The following is an 18,809-nucleotide window of genomic DNA, read 5'->3' on the forward strand; positions in this document are numbered from 1 at the left end:
AGGTCGCCCTGATTGTAGATCCAAGGTAGCAGAATTCGTTTACGTCATCTAGCTTGTTATAGTCAATGAGAATGGATGGTGGTGCTGTAGCAGGTGGTCCCATAACATTTGTTTTCTTTGTGCTAATGGTTAGGCCATATTCTTTGAAAGCCTTAGAGAAGCAGGACATTTGTGACTGAAGCTCCTCTTGTGAGTGTGCCACTACCACTGCGTCGTCCGCAAAGAGCATATCTCTTATAAGGGTGGTTCTGATTTTAGTTTTGGCACTCAGTGTAGCAATATTTTTTAGGGTGAAGATATATGCCTTCGGTGGATTTGTCGAATGCATGGAGGTCTACAAAGCATGCGTTCTTAGCACGCTACTGTACGGCAGTGAGTCGTGGACAACCTACACAAAACAAGAGAGAAAACTAAACTCATTCCACTTGCGCTGCCTTCGAAGGATCTTAAAAATAACATGGAAAGAAAAAGTGTGTAATACCGAGATCCTCGCGAGAACGGGCCTTCTCAGCATCTTTACAGTCCTCAGGCAACACTGCCTGCGCTGGCTCGGTCATGTTCTCCGGATGGAGGACAATGGTATCCCAAAAATCATTCTGTACTAGTAACTCGCGTCTGGCTCAAGAAAAACTGGTCGCCCCCATCTCCGTTACGTGGATGTGATAAAAAGGGATTTAAAATCAGTGAAACATTGATACTGACCATTGGGAAGACATAGCTTTAGACCACACTAGTTGGAGAGAGACAATGACCAAGAAGGCTATGGACAGCGAGAAAACATGGGCCTCAGCTCTTGAAGAAAAGCGTGCCATACGAAAATGGCCACTACCTCTACCACCAAAGTGAACGCCACCTTGACCTTTAAAATATATGGACGGGAGTGTCTATCCAAAATAGGGCTTCACAGCCATATGAAAAAGTGCTCGAGATGAACCATAGTCGTTCTACGACTGAAGGATGCCAATTATTATTAGATAGATAGATAGATAGATAGATAGATAGACAGATATAGATAGATAGATAGATAGATAGATAGATAGATAAATAGATAGATAGATAGATAGATAGATAGATAGATAAATAGATAGATAGATAGATAGATAGATAAATAGATAGATAGATAGATAGATAGATAGATAGATAGATAGATAGATAGATAGATAGATAGATAGATAGATAGATAGATAGATAGATAGATATAGATAGATAGATAGATAGATAGATAGATAGATAGATAGATAGATAGATAGATATATAGGTATAGATAGATAGATAGATAGATAGATAGATAGATAGATAGATAGATAGATAGATAGATAGATAGATAGATAGATAGATATAGATAGATAGATAGATAGATAGATAGATAGATAGATAGATAGATATATAGGTATAGATAGATAGATAGATAGATAGATAGATAGATAGATAGATAGATAGATAGATAGATAGATAGATAGATAGATAGATAGATAGATAGATAGATAGATGTACTCTTCCTGAAACTTCCCTTGTATCTCGGAGATCACACCTCACTGATACACACACACGCACATATAGATATCTATGTGTGATCGCGGAATGATCTGTGTGTGTGTGTGTGTGACTTACAGTACAAACTATTTGGCTGCTATCCGCTTTTCCTGATCTATGTCCGCGTTTGGCCACGTCGCTGCCAGTCTGTTATTTGGGAGACTGGTAACAAGGGCCAGACCAGCGAGAGATGAAGAAGTAGTTCCCTCGTTCCCTCCCCCCCCCCTGTTCCTCCACCCAACAATTCATCTTTCCCCCCTCCCCTTCCCACTCCGTCCACCCCTCTATTCCTTCGCCTCACCGCGCACGTGTTGTCCTAAGGGAAATTACTTATTATCACAATGATTCTGTTGGATTGTCCTCCCATGCTGATTCGACAGGTGGCGTGGTTGCCTATTATTTTTCTCTCCGTCTTGTGGAAGTAGAAGGAAGAAAGGAAGAAAGGAAGAAACAGATGGAAAAAAAACAACAACCGAACGAAATCCTACTGGTCCACTGACGATGTCTCCACCACTCTCGCGGGGTCGTTTATTCCGGAATAAGGAGCCTGTCCTGGACCACTTAGCCTTGCAATTGGAGTTAGATTTCCTTATGCCTGGACAGACTGCAAGCAATCAATAGATAAGCAGCTCGTATTTCTGGAAATATATGGAGGCCATTTGCTCTCGAACGTTTCACACTGAATTCTTAGAGCTCGATTGAAGCAATGAGTCAATTAGAAGTTCTTTAGAGAGCTGAACTTACGTATTCATGGTGTGGATTTGAATTCTGTGTGGAATTATTTGAAAAAAAAAAAAGTGTTTGCTTCATATTTAATTGTTTCGAATTTTGCTCTATCTATTGCTACGATGTTGCTACCTGTGCCCGTGCTTTCAATTTGCACCGTTTAAGTTACTTTTATTCATTTTAAAAGTAGTTTAGGCATTTTGAATAAATTATTAGCCAACCTTTGTGGTAGATTTTGCAAACAAATCAGAGGTAATTTTTAAATCAGTATGCACTGTATCAGCAAGCGACAACTGACCTACCTTGCCCTGACCTTTCCTGCCTTGGTGTACCTCTTCCTGATGTTCTCCGTCATTGGGCAGGTGTGCTTCAAGACAGACGTGGATCATGAGCAAGTCAACACTGACTATATTGATGTAGTGAAGACGTTCCAAAAAAGGGCAGACAGCAGGATTCTATCCCGCAGCGAATTTTTTCATGAGTCCATCGATTCCAGGCGTCTCCTAAATGCGGGGAACGCTAGAGCACTTCCGTCGCATGCATCACCATTCAACGACTTGAAAAACAGTAACGGTGCTTCAGCGTCGGAGCGTGGGTCTCCTCCCATGTTTAACTGCTCTTCCATCTCGCAAATGAGGATCCGCAACAAGATTGGCCACGGGGTTTCCAAGCAGGCCTTCTTGGCGGAGTATCAAGGTCTCCAGGTGGCCATCAAGATGGTGACCCGCCACATTCACGAGCTCAAGACGTGCCTGGAGCAGCTCCGTCAGCTGAAAGTGGCGCAGGAGATCATCTCCAGGTATGATGGTCAGACGGGTCAGAAAGATCAATTCTCTCACAAGTACTTAGAGAATCTGGAGAAAGCCTTTTCCAAAGGTGGTGCTTCTCACCATGAAGTTTTCTTCAACGATCTCACCAGCTCCAAAGGCAGCAAATCTGTAAAGGAAGAGAAGTTGCCGCTCCCCACTGTCAAGATTAGCCCTACAGAACGTCAAAGATGCTACACTTTTCCCACGGCCAGGCTGATGAAGGAGATACTGCTGTCCCAGCAGCTAACTCACCCGAACTTGGTCAAGCTTTTGGGTTTCTGTGTCCGAAGTGAAGAATCAGAATCAACGGACATATCAGAGCATGGGGTTGTCAGTGTCTTTGAGCTGGGCAAACACTTTGTGCTAGATAACCTTCAGGTTTGTAAATCTTCTGTTTATTTTTCCTCGCTATTAAATCTACACTTTGCTAACGGGTCATATGTTCCTCCCAAATGTAATCTTCTCAAATTATCACTATTGTGAAGACGGACCTAACATGAAACATTGACATTATGACGAAATAGTAAGATTATGTTTTTTAATTCATGTTATAATAATAGGCTTCCCGATCGTGTGGTAAGCGCTCTGGATAGTCGTCTCGGTGGTCCCGGGTTCAAATCCTCTCCGCTGCTATCCTCGGCAGTACTGCGTAGTGTTTAGGCAATCGAATGCGGCCTTAGTAGTACGCGGGGCCCTAGGCGAGTGTCATATAAGGGCCACGAATTTATTTGTATAATGAGCTGACGGTAACAAAAGATCATCTTTATCACTGGGCCCTCACTAAGGCGCAGTACCAGAAGCGGACGCCCAACTCACCCGCCGAAGGCCGCCTCCTGGGCAATGATGTAATAATCTTTAACCCATCCAAAATATATAAAACAAACAGATGAAAATGTCTAAAATAATCAGCAGTTAGTGAAAATTATTTTCCTGAAATCTACATACCTAAGCTGCTTACAAGAAAAAGAAAAAAAAATTGACCCTAAGACAACTGGGTTCTCTATTTGCTTCGTTTTATGGTGATACTACATAGTACTATACCATCAGACCAAAGTGGCCATTAGTCACTTCCGGCTTGAACAGAGTGGTTTATTGTAATCTAAAAATATGAAGGCGTTCTACGTTCTAAAATAACAATGTGTGAAGATTTAATCTAGTCGAAGTCTAAGAGAACAAAAATATCTCCAATGTGGAAGTGTGTCATTCCAAGTCTCTTTTCAGTCTTCAAAGTTAATCACTTGCTTTAATCAAAGTTGTTTCTTTTAATGAAAAACATTCACCAAACTTTTCTTTTTATTAAACTCCTTTGTGTAACTCACACACACACACACACATGATCAAAATGGTGTGTTGTTTTTTTTAAACAAACTTTTCAATGATCTTGTTTCAGACCTCAAGTTTTTTATACGGAGTGAGAAAAATACATTTTTAAAAAGTAAATCATTAAAACAAATTTTTTGTTGGAGGGGGGAAAATGTGTTTTTGTTTCCTGACAAACTTGATGAAAAAATACGTTATGTAGCGCTTGGTCTGATTGTTACATTTTATTTTTGGACTTAGAGGTTCTCAATTTAGAAAAAGTCAAGTCAGGATGGCTGTCTGTTCGTATGGTTTGCGCTCTGGACTGTCATTCGAAGGTCTCGTACGTCCCGGGCTTGAACCCTGCCCAGTGCCATCCCTCGTCGTCCTGCGGGAGGTTGTAGGCTAGGTTGTAGGCTAGGTTGTAGGCTAGGTTGTAGTTATCTTCATATCTAAAGGAACATCCGAAACCTGTCAAACAAAGTTCATTCTGTTTGCGATGGAAAGTAATAAGTAATCGAGGTTTTTGTTTTGTTTTGTTTAGTTCTTCTCCTGTATTTTACATAAATTAAATGTTTTGATTACGTACAACTTTGTGAGTTTTCTTTTGGTCATTGTTCTGTCAGCAGTTCTCACAATTCTATCATCTCCCTTTTCTGTCCATTTTTCCTGTCCTCAGCTTTTTTTTTTTACTTTTGTCTCTCGTGTGACAAATATGTCTCCTATTTCTCTCACAGTGCAGCGCTTCCTTCACTCTCTGCTTTTAGTTTCAAGAGAATTGATTATAATCGTATTCTCATGCTACCATTACAATGTTATTATTAAATTATTAGATTGTATTGATTGGTCATAGATGGAGGTGATAGGTCATAGATAGAAGTGATAGGTCATAGATGGAGGTGATAGGTCATAGATGGAGGTGATAGGTCATAGATAGAAGTGATAGGTCATAGATGGAGGTGATAGGTCATAGATGGAAGTGATAGGTCATAGATGGAGGTGATAGGTCATAGATGGAGGTGATAGGTCATAGATAGAAGTGATAGGTCATAGATGGAGGTGATAGGTCATAGATGGAAGTGATAGGTCATAGATGGAAGGGATAGGTCATAGATAGAAGTGATAGGTCATAGATGGAAGTGATAGGTCATAGATGGAAATGATAGGTCATAGATGGAAGGGATAGGTCATAGATAGAAGTGATAGGTCATAGATGGAAGTGATAGGTCATAGATGGAAATGATAGGTCATAGATGGAAGGGATAGGTCATAGATGGAAGAGATAGGTCATAGATGGAAGTGATAGGTCATAGATAGAAGTGATAGGTCATAGATGGAGGTGATAGGTCATAGATGGAGGTGATAGGTCATAGATGGAGGTGATAGGTCATAGATAGAAGTGATAGGTCATAGATGGAGGTGATAGGTCATAGATGGAAATGATAGGTCATAGATGGAAGGGATAGGTCATAGATGGAAGAGATAGGTCATAGATGGAAGTGATAGGTCATAGATGGAAGTGATAGGTCATAGATGGAAGTGATAGGTCATAGATGGAAATGATAGGTCATAGATGGAAGGGATAGGTCATAGATGGAAGAGATAGGTCATAGATGGAAGTGATAGGTCATATATGGAAGTGATAGGTCATAGATGGAAGTGATAGGTCATAGATGGAAATGATAGGTCATAGATGGAAGTGATAGGTCATAGATGGAAATGATAGGCCATAGATGGAAGTGATAGGTCCTAGATAGAAATGATAGGTTATATATTGAAATAATAGATCATAGATTGTAGTGATGGGCCGTAGATAGAAAGTCATAGAATGAAATGATAAGTTATATGATTGACTTGTCATTCAATTGCTAGGTCATTAAAGTGAACTGGTGATAAAAGTGTGAAGCGCAGTCTTTTTTTTTTAATACCGAGGGTGTCATGTGGGCAGAACAACGAATAATTGCCTTCACTTTGCTAAAGTAATGTCAATTTTTGCCAGGTACCCATCAGAGTTGGTTAGTCCTAAGAATTTCGTCAATTTAAAACCCCATTTTACCATGATTTGAACCCTAGAACCCTTATATTGGAAGCCAAGCGCTTTACCCATCACGCCACCCATATATTTCATACTTATATATAAATTATCAATATCATTTTTGTTTTCATTTTAAAAGATTCTACCTTGGCCAACACGTTTACGTCATGCCAGGGAAATGGCGGACCTGCTCAGCTATCTGGAGCACTCTCCTTTGGGTTCACTCATCGTGCCAGACTTCAAAGAGGGTCACCTGCTCATGGCGAACGGAAGCCTGAAGCTGATTGACCTCGACGACGTCAACAACCTTGAACCTGAATGTGACCCCCACAAGCCACAGGAAGGACAGTGTCCCTACAATCTTAGGTTCGTCGGGAGGCTTTGTTTGTTTCTTTTATTTTGATGTTTATGTTTCACACTTTGTTAGTTCAAATTCAGCATTTGACTTTCAACAAATTAGAAGTGTTAAAATAAAAATCTTAAACTAGATATATGAAGCACGGTTGAAGTAATTGTAAATTAGAATCCTTTTTTGAAAGTGTATTGTTTTTTCTAAAAAATCTACTTTTCAATGGATTGAGGAGTGCCAGTGGCGTAGCTTGGGTGGAGGCTGAGGGGGGTCCAAAATCAAAGGTCCTCCCCGGGCTCCCCTCTAGGTGGTCCCCCAAATGAATGCACTAAATTATTGTTTGCATTTCATATTAAATATTACGTTACTGCCATATAATCTTGCTATTCACGTTTCAGTCAAAAACACTAGACAGCATTGATCTAGATTATTCTAGATGATGTAATAGATACCTTTGCTGCACAGAAAGCACGACGTGAGGCGATATTGAATTGAGATTTGTCACGTGTGCATTATCTCGCCAATAAACAACGGCATTATTCATTATATACACGTATCTCGTATGGGAGACGAATGTATGCCAAAGGCAGTCTTTTTTTGGTGAGTTAAAAGGTGGTCGATGTAACAGAAATGCCCAACTGAAACGCTTCAAAGACCAGCTTATTCGCGAACTTGCCTTAGCTGACATAGAAGAGAGCACCTGGTTGAAAGCGACCTCAGAGCGAGGTCACTCACAAAAGCCTCGGGATACACATTTGAGAACAAAAGAAAATCTGCTGCCGAGGACAGACGCAGAAGACGAAAAGAAAATTTTAATCGACCACCTGCGGACAATGGTGATGCTTGCCCTGTATGTGGCAACATATGTAGGTAACAGTTGGGGCTTCGCAGCCAATGGAAATACTGCCTTCCTCACTTATCTTCGAACTCGAAAACAAGCCTTATTCATGCACTACATAAGAAATATTGAAAATAATAATAATAAAAAAAAGTATTATGAAGTTATTTTTAAAAATGCATTTTATCCCTAAAAAGCACATAATTGCACCCTCTCGTGTGATCAATTCCATCCTTACCTCTTTGGATTGCTCTATGTCCTTAGAACAGTCAAAACACATTGAAGGTAACTACAAACTATCAACAATAACAAAACGTACATTAAAAGGTAACCTAGTAACACAACAAAGCTGAAAAAATCAGTCGACATTATAATGAGTCGAGTCGGCCTCCTGCAGTCTTTGCCATTTCAAGTGTACCTGTAAGTTAACTGCATGTCAAAACGAGAAAGTAAATTAAATTAAAAAGTAGTAGGCTGGTGTTGTTGATGGTCGTTGTCACCAAACTGCTGGTAGACAACTAGACCTGCTCAGGAGTACTATTATTTTAAATTATAAAACTTCTAGTAAACAAAACTAAATATATCTTTAATTACAATATAGACAATATCCACATGAGTTGAAATGAAATAAACAAATATTCAAACAAATTCATATCACAATGAAAACACGTCTTTACACTCTAGCACCCTAGAGTTGTCTTTCGTACCCAAGACAGCGTAAGACAGTGCCGCTTACCTTACATCATTCACATTGCATAGCCACCAACCAATCGCTAGCTACTTCTCGTCGTCACCATAGAAACACATACACACACATTCCATAACCATTAGATCATGGTGACTATGTTGCCTTTCTGTTCTGGTTACCGGATGCAATTATGAATTAGAGAAGTGTCGTTTATTGTTTTTTGCATGGAAGGGAATGAAAAGACTTCTATCAGCAGACGGACCCTCTGGTACGAAACAAAAAAAGTGTTGTAACCATGGCAACAAAAAGTAGATAGAGGAGCTTGACCGTACCATGAAACTGGTAGGAGTTATAGTGATGGACGAACTGAAATGATGTTCACTTGTTGCTGCTACATGATCCAATGTGCGTAATGATTTTGATGAAGAGAATAATTTCTATGATGATGATGATGATGAGGATAATAATGACGATGATTTTGATGATGATGATGAGGTGAATGATGCTGATAATGATTATGACAACGAGAATGATTTTTATGATGTAAAAAATCATGTTAATTTCTTATTTCGTCGTAATCCAATGAGCGTTTATGATGACGATTTTGATGATGATGATAATGACGATAAAATTGATAATGATGATGATATATTTTCTAATGAGGATGATTTTGATGAAGATGATGATGATTATGGTAATGGGGATGATTTATATAATGATGAAATCATGTTAATTTGTTGCTTCGTTGGAATCCAATGAGCGTTCTGGTGATGATTTTGATGATGATTTTGATGATAATGACGATAAAATTGATAATGATGATGATATATTAGCTGATGATGATGATTTTGATGATGAGGATTATGATTTTGATGATGATAATTATGATGATTATTATGATGACAAATATAATATGAGTGAAGTTTAAAATACGAATTTAAAAAAATGAACGAATAACAAAACCGTGTTGACATCAGAATCATATTAAAATTGTTATTAATACTGAAATGATATATCTTACTTGATTGAAAAAAAAAAGAATTTGACATTTTAAGTGTCACATTGTCATGACACCGCCCCGGGAGCTTCTGTTTTACAAAATTAGTTCGTATATTCCGACATAATTACTATCACGTTTCACTTGTAATCCATTTTCAGGGAATCAATAAATCCGACTGGAACTTGAAGCTTGTGAAATCTCAAGTTATTTAAACACGAGCGTGGTATGAGTAGAAACATGTCCTACAAATCTGCATCATTGGCTCGATCGGGTACTCTTCTGAAAGATAAACTCTGTGGCAAACTGCTAGGGCACCGCTGTTAAGCTGAAGAGGGACTCCTGTGTTCGTTGTTTAGTTGTATTCGGCCATGTGTTCCTTAACATCTGTACTTAAACTTTTTTATCATACATTTATAACAATATTCATTCAAGTCGATATTTCATAGTATCTGCATTACTTTTTTACATGCTTCCGATATTCCTTCAGAATGGAATATTATTACCAATAGTTCAAACCTCCTGTAGGACAACGGGGAATGGCGAAGGGCAGGTTTCGATCTCGGAACCATTGAAACGAGACTCCGGAGCGCATACCACACGACCAGGCAGTCTATTGTTGAATATTTAAGTTCGTAAAATAAAATTCTGCAGATTGAATATTTTATGGAAACAAAATAGGAACGAGTATTAACGTTAAAATAATTCGTTTTTGGTTTTATTTGGCTCCTTCTGTCCCGAAAGACAATGAATGCGCCCAGATGAGTCACTGGTTTTAGGTTGTTGTGTTTTTTTTTTTGAGACGGTGCAGGATCTGGTGTGACTAATTAAGCCAATTCTGGAGCGGCAACCAACAATGATATCTGCATTCGGATATTTGCAATCGAGATCTGAGAACTACAGGCATCAATGAAAGTGTGTGTGAGGAAATCGCTCTCAAGATCGGACATCATGGGACAAATTGTGCGTCCTGGTATGAAACTCTCCGAGAGCAATACAAATGAAGCGGACTTAGACAAGTGAAAGAAAAAGAAAGCTGCCCTATCAGACAGCCCTAAACAAAGGCATTTACATGCACGAAATGTGTTCAACTTTTGCTGATCCAAAATCGGCTTGTTTACTCACATCGAAATGAAACGAAAACAGGTGATTCATCTGGGTGCATTCATTGTTTTTTGAGACAAAAGGAGCCATATATATATATCTATATTATATAATATGGACTATTATTAGCTATACACCTATACTTTATATTTACCACTGGCCTTTACACTGTAAGCCAAATATATACAATTTTAAGGCATTAACTTCTAATTTGATTTTTTTTTTTTTTTTTTACTGGACTGTTGACTGTGTGGGTACTTCTCTAAATTTATGTGACCCACTAATTATAAAATGAAAGCTTTGAGATATGATTGGTTTCCTGAGATTTTAACTTTCATACACTACAATTGTAAGTCTTAACTAATAGTCCGTATACACAACAATGACCTTGGCCTTGACCTGAAAGTCATTCAAGAATTGGCACTTTGTTGAGGTCACAGTTAAGAAGTCATCATCATACCATCTGGTTCTTAATCCCATTCCCAGACGTCTGGTGTATTGCCCTTATTAATTGCCCTAATTATCTCCCTTGTTCTTTCTGTGTAATGTATTGATTCTACAATGCTTGTCCACTTTTCTTCAAGAGTACACTAGAGGTGTTGTTGTTTGCTCAGTGGAATACGTCTGTGTAACTGTGAGAACCAGTTATCTACATTCATGAAGTATGTACTAAATGAACAAGTTAATCAAAACACTTTTCATCTTTATATCAGTTGTCTGCCTTTTCTGAGAGGTCTTTCCAGTACTACACATTTCCCAAAGTTGAGAATCACTGATCTAGACAATAAATTTCTTGACCACCGAATCGTTGACGACATAAACAATGCTGGCAGACATTGCCTACATATTTGATTTTTACGTGTGAACTTTGAAAGGCCAAAACAAAACTGTTTGTCTCTGTCAAAAACATAAAAGTAATATATAAAAAAAAAGAATCCACTTTAAGTGAAAATAACAAAGTAAACAAACTTTTTTTTATTTTATCGTTGAACTGGCCAGTACAGGAATTGAACCTATGACATTCACGTTATTAACACGACGCTCTATCAACTTAGCTATCCATACAAACTTCTATGTTCAAAACTTTATCTTTTTCTAACCAACCTGGCGGCGCGGTGGCTGAGTGGTTAAGCACTTGGTTTCTGAACCTGGGGTCCCGGGAAGGAAAATGTATAGAAAAATGTTGTAAGTAGCGATGTAAAAAGTGTCACTATGTACATTTTTTAAAATACATTTCCTCTCTGTAGCCTTTTAAGTCTTCGTGGAAACTGGGTGCAACTTGAACACTAGAAGGATATTTCGAAAACGGAACGGCTTTAACGATTTTCCTAGAAATAAAACAGTTTACATATATAGTTGGAACAAAAATACTAGCTTTTTGCCAAAATATGAGTACTGTGGTTTGACCATTACAATTTTTCAAAATATAAACATCTTAAAATTAAATGTTTACTTTAGGAATTCCCGCACTCGACTCAAATGTTTCTTTGTATTCAGTAAACAGTTGAAGAAATAAATAGACGTCTTTTGTAGAAATTAGTTGGACAGTTATAGAATATATAAATTGTGCACAGTTTGTCGGAAAAACTGCATGAAATATAGAAGCAAAACAAGAAATGAACAGATGGTGATATTATAAACCACAATCACAATTTCACAATAAAAGAATTGATTTTTTTTTAAATTTTGTTTATGTTACATGTCAAATCTCAAAAACATATTAGCATATTATTTGTTTCTGTTTCTCCTGCAGGTGTGTACGAGCTTTATGCGAGGGATTCAATGCCAAAGAGAATTTAAAGAACATGAACTCTCTTGTGCTCAAGAGGTTGTTATTTCCCTTGTCCTTCCCTGAAAATGTAGTGCCTAAAATAGGTCAGCTCAATGCTCAACTGGACTCTCTGGCCATCAACGCCGAAGATCTGAAAGTTCAACTGAGAACCATTCAACAGCTCCTGGGCAGCTAATTACCTACAGAGTAAAGCGTTAGTCATCGCCTAGGTCGTGCAGATGTTTTTATAAGTATCTTGAAATAGATGTGAACGAGAGGTCGGGTAGAAGAACAAGACTCTAGAGTTGTAGAAGTAATTAAGTAATGGCAATGTCTTCGATTCCGAAGATTAAGAATGATTACACAAAGCCAATTGCTAACAGCAATTTTTTTCGCATTGTCCCAATCAGTGTTTCCCAAATGGTTTTCATAACAGACCACTTCACATTCTCTGAGTATTTAGAGGACCACTTGGCACTCTCTGAGTACTTAGAGGACCACTTGGCACTCTCTGAGTATTTAGTGGACCACTTGGTACTCTCTGAGTATTTAGTGGATCACTTGGCACTCTCTGAGTATTTAGTGGACCCCTTGGCACTCTCTGAGTATTTAGTGGATCACTTGGCACTCTCTGAGTATTTAGTGGACCACTTGGCACTCTCTGAGTATTTAGTGGACCACTTGGTACTCTCTGAGTATTTAGTGGACCACTTGGCACTCTCTGAGTATTTAGTGGATCACTTGGCACTCTCTGAGTATTTAGTGGATCACTTGGCACTCTCTGAGTATTTAGTGGATCACTTGGCACTCTCTGAGTATTTAGTGGACCACTTGGCACTCTCTGAGTATTTAGTGGATCACTTGGCACTCTCTGAGTATTTAGTGGACCCCTTGGCACTCTCTGAATATTTAGTGGACCACTTGGCACTCTCTGAGTATTTAGTGGATCACTTGGCACTCTCTGAGTATTTAGTGGACCACTTGGCACTCTCTGAATATTTAGAGGACCACTTTGCTTAATATTTTTTAGAGAGTTTTAATTACGTTTTGGCCTACTAGTTCACTATTTCAGTAGTTCGTGGAACACTTATTCAGGCCTCTGGGAACACTAGGGTTCCGCGGAACACTGTTTGGGAAACACTGGTCCAAAAATTGTGCGTGTGTGTGTGTGTGTGTGTGTTATTGTTAACAATGTCGAAATTAAAATACATTTGCTCAAATAGTTGTATAAATATTCAATTAGAACAAGATTTGATGACTGAAAGGTTTCTGGTTGGTCAGAAACTTTCGATGTTATAGTCAATTTTTGTACATTTGTATAATTTTATAATTATTATTATTATTATTATTATTATTTTACAAATTCTTGTATTAGCTTGCAAATTATTCATGGGTGGAACCTGGACACTGACCCACTAGCGGATCCAAAACTTTGGAGTGGGGGGGGGCGATTTTTTTCCAAACCCTAACCCTAACGCCCAGTAAAACCTAACCCTATGCATAACCGTGCGTACAGCACACACACACAAATATATATGAGAATAAAAACGCAGCATTTGTCAGCTTTCAGCGAAAAACAAAACGACTGGGATAGCGCTATAAGGTTCCCTAGAGGGGTTCGGGGCGAGGCCCCGACGCCAAAAGCGTTTTCTTGCATTCTTCCCTGCAGAAACGCATTCTCCTGACAACTACAGCTCATTATTGATCAGTGGAGTTCTGGGCGAAGCCCCGACGCCAAACGCGTTTTCTTGCTTTTTTCACAGCTGAAACGCATTCTCCTGACATCTACAGCTCATTATTCATCAATGGACTTCGACGCCAAAAGTGTTTGCTTGCATACTTCACAGAAGAAACGCATTCTCCTGACCTAAAGCTCATTATTCATACTATTAAAAAATGATCTTTTGAATAATGTTGTACTTGAAAAATATTCCAATATTAATTTATAGGCCCTTAATACATTGCAAATAAAACCGATTTGTTCCTTGAAAAGATAAGATACCCCACATATTTAGATTTTGGCTTTGAAGATCGCCGCCGAAAAAAATAATATTCGATAAATAATATTCAATGAAATATAAGTACAAATTTTGAGTTATAGTCCCAAATTTATTTAACTACAAAAATTTCAGATTTAGTAAAGATTGGGAAAAGGCGACTATGCAAATAGTACTTGGGTTTAGAACTCATCTCAATCATGACTCTTATACTGAAAAATTTCGTTTGAATTCTAACTTTCTTAAAATAATTATGATAAATTCATGTGAAATTACATAAACTCTGTCTGGAAATGGGAATGGCGGTAGAGTGAAAACGATTAATCCTCGCTCCTTTAATAATTTCTGCTAAAGATTGCATTTGGCATTAAAGAATAGGGGTTGGGCGACTCGATATAAGAATTTAATTTATAGTATATATATATAAATTATATTAGTGACAGATTTTTTTTAATTTTGTAATTTCTTAACTATAATACAAAAAGAAAAAGTATTGGTTTGTCCGATAGGGGAAATGCGATTGCATGTATCGCCCCGCCCACCTGGTACAACCCTTTTTCATTTAAATTTATTAATGATAAAATTTGAGATTAGAGTGTGGTACGATATAATATACAATGGGTTCACATATCAATACGTAGTTTATATTATATAGATATTCAACTAATTTTGTTCACAAACTATGTTTCTCCATAAAAATAGGACCGCCCCCCCCCACTCAAAGGGCTTATTTGGGAAGGGCAGTAGAGGTATTCGCCCCCCCCCCCTTAAAATCGTCAAACAGGAAACGACATAACATAAAGATTGGTTAAAATATCAATAGCAAGTTTTAATCATATAGATATTAAATTGATTCTGTTAGCAAGCTGTGATTTTTACAAATAAATTGGACCGCCCTCCCACCCGAAAGTGTAGTGGGGGGGGGGGGCGGGATTGATACCATCGCCCCCTCCTGACTCCACCAAATCGGCCAACATACTTGAAAGGGGGGGGGCGAAATAGTCTAAAAATAGGTTGAAATATAAATAATTAGTATATATTATTAACATAAGTAATAAATTCGTATACAAATTGTGTGAATTCTATACTAAAATTCGTCCGCCCCCCCCCCTGGAGGAGGGGGTCGGCCTAGTGGGGGGGGGGGGGCGATCGCCCCTACCGCCCTCCCTGGATCCGCCAGTGCACTGACCTCGAAAATGGCTCTAATAATTTTCCTAGAAACTTTAAACAGTTTTTTTATATCTTTAGGTGAAAAAAATCTAGCAAATATCATAAAGGGAAACATTCTGATTTAACTATTATAGTGTTTTTCAAAATATAATCTTATCAAAATTAAATTTAGTCTGGAGATCTATATATTGATTATGTCAGTGGACATTTCCACGTATGTTCAATTAAGAGTAAAATAAACACATTTTTGTATTTTTGTATCACCAAACTAGATTCTATACATATCCCTAGCTAGATACAGTATTCAAGCTAAGACTACTGTTTCCAAATCTGGTTATTATCAAACTAGAATTCTATATATGCTGAGTAGATTTATACATGGGCGTAACCAGGAATTCTATAGGTGATGGCGGAAGGGGAAAGGACTGGTTAATTAATGTTCCTTTTTTATATATCCTTCAATAATTATAAAGAGTAGGATGATTATGTTGTATGTAGGATTCATAAAGGAGGAATTGTCTTGAACATCTTGTTCATGTTTTTTGTATGTTGTGAGTCAAATATCTATGAGATGTCAGTGAGTCTCGACCAATACAAAGTTCTCTCCTTGTTTGATTACCTTTATGTGTCCGTTATTGAATGCAGTCTACTCACTTCACATCAGCTCTTTCGTGTAACAGTGTAACTTTAACATCTTTGTTACTGTCGTCACTTGACCGGTCGTTTAAAGCTGTAAACAGATACAACAACTAAACAGGTGAAGATGTATTAAACTCTTAGGCAGAAATTAAAATAAACTTGAAAAAAAAATACTTTTATACGAAACTGAATATAAAGTTTATAAACAAATATACACAGATTTCAGCTTCAGAGTAGATGTACGTAGAAATACATATGAAATAATGATAATTTAATCAAGATTTAACTCACCAAAAAACTTGATTGTCTTGCTGTCACATTCTGTCGCTTGTTTTCCGTTCCTCAACTTTGTTTCTTGACTCCACAGTGAGAGACCTTCTACTGGTTCTATCAAAATCGCTTTAGTCTACACAACCAAACCATCCGCTCACCTTTATGCATGAGTACAAAAGAAACACGCTCATACACTTCATACCAGTTACGAGATCTGAATCGAGACTAAGAACTCTCTTGGCATAAATTGTAATGAGCAAATGAAATTTTACAGTTTTTGTGTTGGTTAAGACTATTGAAAGCGCTGTGATTTGAACTTTCAAACGTGCATATTATATTAAAGATTATTCTTTAGTTTGCTTAAGTCTAGTTTCACATTTAGATATTCATTTTTTCAAGAAGGTTTTCAATTCTAAATGTGTGTCTTGCTTTGTTTCATAGTGTGTGTATTTGTCTATGTGAGTGTATGCAGTTGTACCAACTTGTTATTATCGTAGATTTGTGTACACTGTTCATTATAATACCAATGTTTGTATAATAAATAAAGCTAACAGGAGCTTAAATTACTTTTCCAAATTTTAGTCAATTTGTATAATATACTAATTAAACGAAAATTTATTTCATCACAAAATGCTGGGTAACAAAGAGTTCAGCTCCCCCAGCCTCCCCCATCCCCAACCAAAAAAAAAAAGAAAGTAACGTCCCGCCCTACCGAACAAAAAATGGGAATAACATTCAACCCAACTTTTTCTACCATTTATTCCTTAACGTATATTCCACTTTCTACGCGTCTTTTTAATCAAGTTCTAGTTATGATTTAGTTTTAGATGACCCAATGTCTCCCGGAACTTGAGAGAGAGGGGGGTGGGGGACTCAAACAGCGCAGATATGAAGACCTAAAAATATTGACCCACTAGATTTAGCCTTGTAGTTGACATCCTTAAGATCTGCTGTTTGCTCTGTAGTTTCTCGTGCTGTGTCCCAGTCAGGACTGAGACACGATTCTCTGCCATAACTTCTGCCAACATAATAAAGTAAAGCCTCACCCAGCCTCAATGGCCCACTTAGTATATGGTTCACTAAGTACGTAGTCCACTAAGTACATGATACGGCCCACTTAGTACATGGTCCACTAAGTACATGGTCAACTAAGTACAGGGTCCACTAAGTAAATGGTCCACTAAGTACATGGTCCACTAAGTACGTGGTCCACTAAGTACAGGGTCCACTAAGTACATGGTCCACTAAGTACAAGGTCCACTAAGTACATGGTCCACTAAGTACATGATATGGCCCACTTAGTACATGGTCCACTACGTACATGGTCAACTAAGTACAGGGTCCACTAAGTACATGGTCCACTAAGTACATTGTCCACTAAGTACGTGGTCCACTAAGTACATGGTCCACTAAGTAAAGGGTTCACTAAGTACATGGTCCACTAAGTACATGTTCCACTAAGTATGGGTAACTATGTACATGGTCCACCAAGTACATGGTCCACTAAGTACATGGTCCACTAATTACATGGTCCACTTAGTATATGGTCCACTAAGTACATGGTCCACTAAGTACATGGTCCACCAAGTACATGGTCCACCAAGTACATGGTCCACTAAGTACATGGTCCACTAATTACATGGTCCACTTAGTATATGGTCCACTAAGTACATGGTCCACTAAGTACATGGTCCACCAAGTACATGGTCCACCAAGTATGTGGTCCACTAAGTACATGGTCCACTAAGTACTTGGTCCACTAAGTACATGGTCCACTTAGTACATGGTACACTAATTACATGGTCCACTTAGTATATGGTCCACTAAGTACATGGTCCACTTAGTATATGGTCCACTAAGTACATGGTCCACTAATTACATGGTCCACTTAGTATATGGTCCACTAAGTACATGGTCCACCAAGTACATGGTCCACTTAGTACATGGTACACTAAGTACATGGTCCACTAAGTACATGGTCCACTTAGTATATGGTCCACTAAGTACATGGTCCACCAAGTACATGGTCCACCAAGTACATGGTCCACCAAGTACATGGTCCACCAATTACATGGTCCACTAAGTACATGGTCCACTAAGTACATGGTCCACTTAGTATATGGTCCACTAAGTACATGGTCCACCAAGTACATGGTCCACCAAGTTTGTTTCGTTCATAAAGAAATGTTGCGTTATGATTTAAATGTTTCTTTGTTTCAACAACATCTCTATTCAGGTCACTCATTCATGCAAACTAGGTGGACACGGATCTAGAAAACGGCTCAATCGATTTTTTTCTAAAAAATTTGATAGTTAATGTATAACTTTGGGGAAAGAATTACAAGTTCATTTACAACACAAGGAAAACTTTAGTTACACTATTTCAAATTGTAAAAAAAAAAAATTTGGTTAGAGAACTAGAAAATCCTTATTCTGAGCAGATTACGTCATCATAGGTCCTGTTCATTAAATAGTTTCATACATTTATTATTTATTATTATTATAAATTATTTTTTTTTTTAAATCTAGATCTAAATGCCTTTCATTAGAAAGTTATAAAGTCTTGTAGATTTATACTTTT

At 37.9% G+C, this 18,809-nt stretch overlaps 1 protein-coding gene across 1 annotated transcript; it reads left to right on the top strand.

Moving 5' to 3' along the window:
* Positions 1-1,932: 1,932 nt before the first annotated feature.
* Positions 1,933-16,780, top strand: LOC106055711 (uncharacterized). Its single transcript, XM_013212106.2, has 3 exons — positions 1,933-3,446; positions 6,542-6,768; positions 12,132-16,780. Exons 1-3 carry the CDS (start codon positions 2,529-2,531, stop codon positions 12,343-12,345), a joined length of 1,359 nt encoding a protein of 452 aa, XP_013067560.2. The 5' UTR covers positions 1,933-2,528; the 3' UTR covers positions 12,346-16,780.
* The last annotated feature ends 2,029 nt before the right edge of the window (positions 16,781-18,809 follow it).

This window comes from Biomphalaria glabrata, chromosome 15, assembly GCF_947242115.1.
Source record: "Biomphalaria glabrata chromosome 15, xgBioGlab47.1, whole genome shotgun sequence".
Classification (NCBI taxonomy): Eukaryota; Metazoa; Mollusca; class Gastropoda; family Planorbidae; genus Biomphalaria; species Biomphalaria glabrata.

Bases quoted from the DNA above. Each gene is read 5' to 3' on its own strand.
- LOC106055711 (XM_013212106.2), top strand. From the start codon at position 2,529: ATGCACTGTATCAGCAAGCGACAACTGACCTACCTTGCCCTGACCTTT. The intron at 3,447-6,541 runs GTTTGTAAATCT...TCATTTTAAAAG, and splicing joins TTGTGCTAGATAACCTTCAG to ATTCTACCTTGGCCAACACG. The intron at 6,769-12,131 runs GTTCGTCGGGAG...TTTCTCCTGCAG, and splicing joins CAGTGTCCCTACAATCTTAG to GTGTGTACGAGCTTTATGCG.